The 2369-nt window shown below is 43.5% G+C and overlaps 1 protein-coding gene across 1 annotated transcript; it reads right to left on the reverse strand.

Moving 5' to 3' along the window:
• Positions 1 to 368: 368 nt before the first annotated feature.
• Positions 369 to 1208, reverse strand: LOC131854797 (uncharacterized). The gene has a single exon (XM_059205962.1). The coding sequence runs from the start codon at positions 1206 to 1208 to the stop codon at positions 369 to 371; it is 840 nt and encodes a 279-aa protein (XP_059061945.1).
• Positions 1209 to 2369: the final 1161 nt, after the last annotated feature.

Here is a 2369-nt window from a genome sequence, read left to right on the forward strand (position 1 = left end):
CGTTTTGAGCTCTGTAACTTTATCTATTAATCTCTTCCCGTGTATATCTACCAATAAGCGGTAGTGCTCTAGAAAATCAGCGCCTAATATAGGCATTTTGACGTCAGCAATGATGAAATTCCATTTGAAGGAACGTCGTAAACCCAAATTTAAGGTTAGTGTTTTTTCCCCGTATGTCTTTATCACGGTTCCGTTTGCGGCGAATAATTTTAATTCGCTAGCGCTCTCATTGGTCTGTGCTTGCTTTTTGATCACCGAGATATTTGCTCCAGTGTCCACCAAAAATCTATAACCACTGTTAGAGTCGGTTATAGCTAGGCGGTTAAACGGGTGAACAGCACAGAGTTCCGCCTTGTTCTGTGCTGAGCCTAGTTTTCCGACGGCTGTCTTTTATGGTTCCAGGAGCACGGCAGGTCACATTTATATGCCTTTTCTTTAAATCTACGATGATAATAGCAATAATTATTACTCTGTCTATGCGCTGACTGACGGCGTGAATTTGATCTAGATCGGAAATTGCTGCGTCGGTTTATGTGTCGCGATCGATTTTCGCGTAGTGCAGCAACTTCTAATTGCAGCGTCGCGAGTTGTGAAGACAGGTGTGTGACCGTATTTACGTCAGCGGTGCCTGTTGATTGCATTGTTGTATTAAATCGCATATTTTCATGTATGCGATCGGCCATTTCGCTTAATTTGTCCAGCGTCAATTGCTCAGTAACCGCTAAAACGGTTGTGACTGATGGAGGAAGCTGCCTCATCCATAACAGTCGGATGGTATCCTCATTAATTTTCCCGCAACCAGCTTCTCTCATTTTCCTCAATAACTGGGACGGTTTTTGATCTCCCAGGTTCATTTCTGCGAGCAGTTTGTGGAAACGTCTTTGCTCGCTCTCCTCATAACAGTCGATCAATCTGTCTTTAATGACTGAGTATTTATTCTCTGGTGGTGGATTTGTAAGTATATCGCTGACTTGGTGGACGACCTCTTTTGGCAGTTTGGATATTACTGTATTATATTTATATTCGTCGCCTTGTTTTTGAGGTGCGATTATTGCCTCAAATTGTGCAAACCACAAACGTGGCGAGTCTGTCCAGAACTCAGGTAACCGCTCTGTGACGGTTATTGCAGCGATCTCTATACAGCTAGTGGCAGACATGCCCGGTGTACTAGGCATGTTTGTTCCTGTTAATGGCATAGGACGAGCCATTGTTAACGTTGTGATGAGTTGAACAGCTGGCCAGTATTATATGGCGGTCAGTAGTATGGCAGGGTTCCTTGTTGCGCAGTGTAGCCAACGATTTTTGTGCCTCTTGAATTTCCGTACCGGTGAGACCCGCTTCTGGGAAGCCGGTGGAAATGTGCAATCGTTGGTGCTGCGCAGGATGCCGTCAGCCAGAGATCTCTTGCTTGATCTCGTCGTTTTCCCGTCGGCCAGATCACGTCGGGCAGATCACGTCGGGGTCACCACTGTTGCGGGTGAATAATACGATGTTGCTGGTCGAGACGATGTATATTACAGATGATAATAAACTGACAATGTGTACATAGAAATAATGATCTTATATACTAAATAACAATAGGAAAATGTAAGGTGGGGTGACACAGTTTAGATACAGCAGTGCCTAGTAGACAATATTGAATTTGTCTTACTAGACATTATTAAATGCATTTATTATTTTATGTATCTAGGTGACTGTGTCGCGTACCAGTTTTGTAAGAGAACGTTTTAAGGAACCAGTAGAGGTTTTGACCTTGACCACTCGAATTACATACACCGTCTTGACCAGGAAATAACTGTATTATACGTCCGCGACGCCACTCCAAAGGAGGGAGGTTGTCATCCTTTATCAAAACCAATTCATCAACATTAGGAGGATTCATAGGAGAAGTCCACTTATTACGAGTTTGAAGGGTTGATAGGTGCTCTGAATGCCACCGCGACCAAAAATGTTGAGTAATTTGTTGCAATAAGTGAAAGCGTGATATGCGATGCTGCTTCTCGTCTCTCAATGGGTACTCGGGTAACGCAGTAAGGGGTTAACCAATGAGAAAGTGACCAGGGGTTAACACTTCAAGATCATTGGGATCTTGAGATAAGGAACACAAAGGCCGATAGTTAAGTACAGACTCAATTTTTGCAAATACAGTGGTCAACTCCTCAAAGGTAAGGGGATTTTCACCGATTATTCGTTTAAGGTGCGTCTTGGCAGACTTAACGGCTGCTTCAAACAATCCCCCCCAGTAAGGACAGGCCGGTGGGTCAAATACCCAATTTATATTCTTGCGGGTTAGTTGTGAAGCAAGATTATCATGCTTTTGGGACAGGAATGAATCAAGCTCTCTAATATAGTTACTCGCTCCTAAATAA

The sequence above is a fragment of the Achroia grisella genome, unplaced genomic scaffold (assembly GCF_030625045.1).
Source record: "Achroia grisella isolate CSIRO2021 unplaced genomic scaffold, CSIRO_AGI_Agris_v1 utg1062, whole genome shotgun sequence".
Classification (NCBI taxonomy): Eukaryota; Metazoa; Arthropoda; class Insecta; order Lepidoptera; family Pyralidae; genus Achroia; species Achroia grisella.

What these genes read in the sequence shown, in the direction of transcription:
- LOC131854797 (XM_059205962.1), bottom strand. Translation starts at nt 1,208, where the DNA reads ATGGCTCGTCCTATGCCATTAACAGGAACAAACATGCCTAGTACACCG.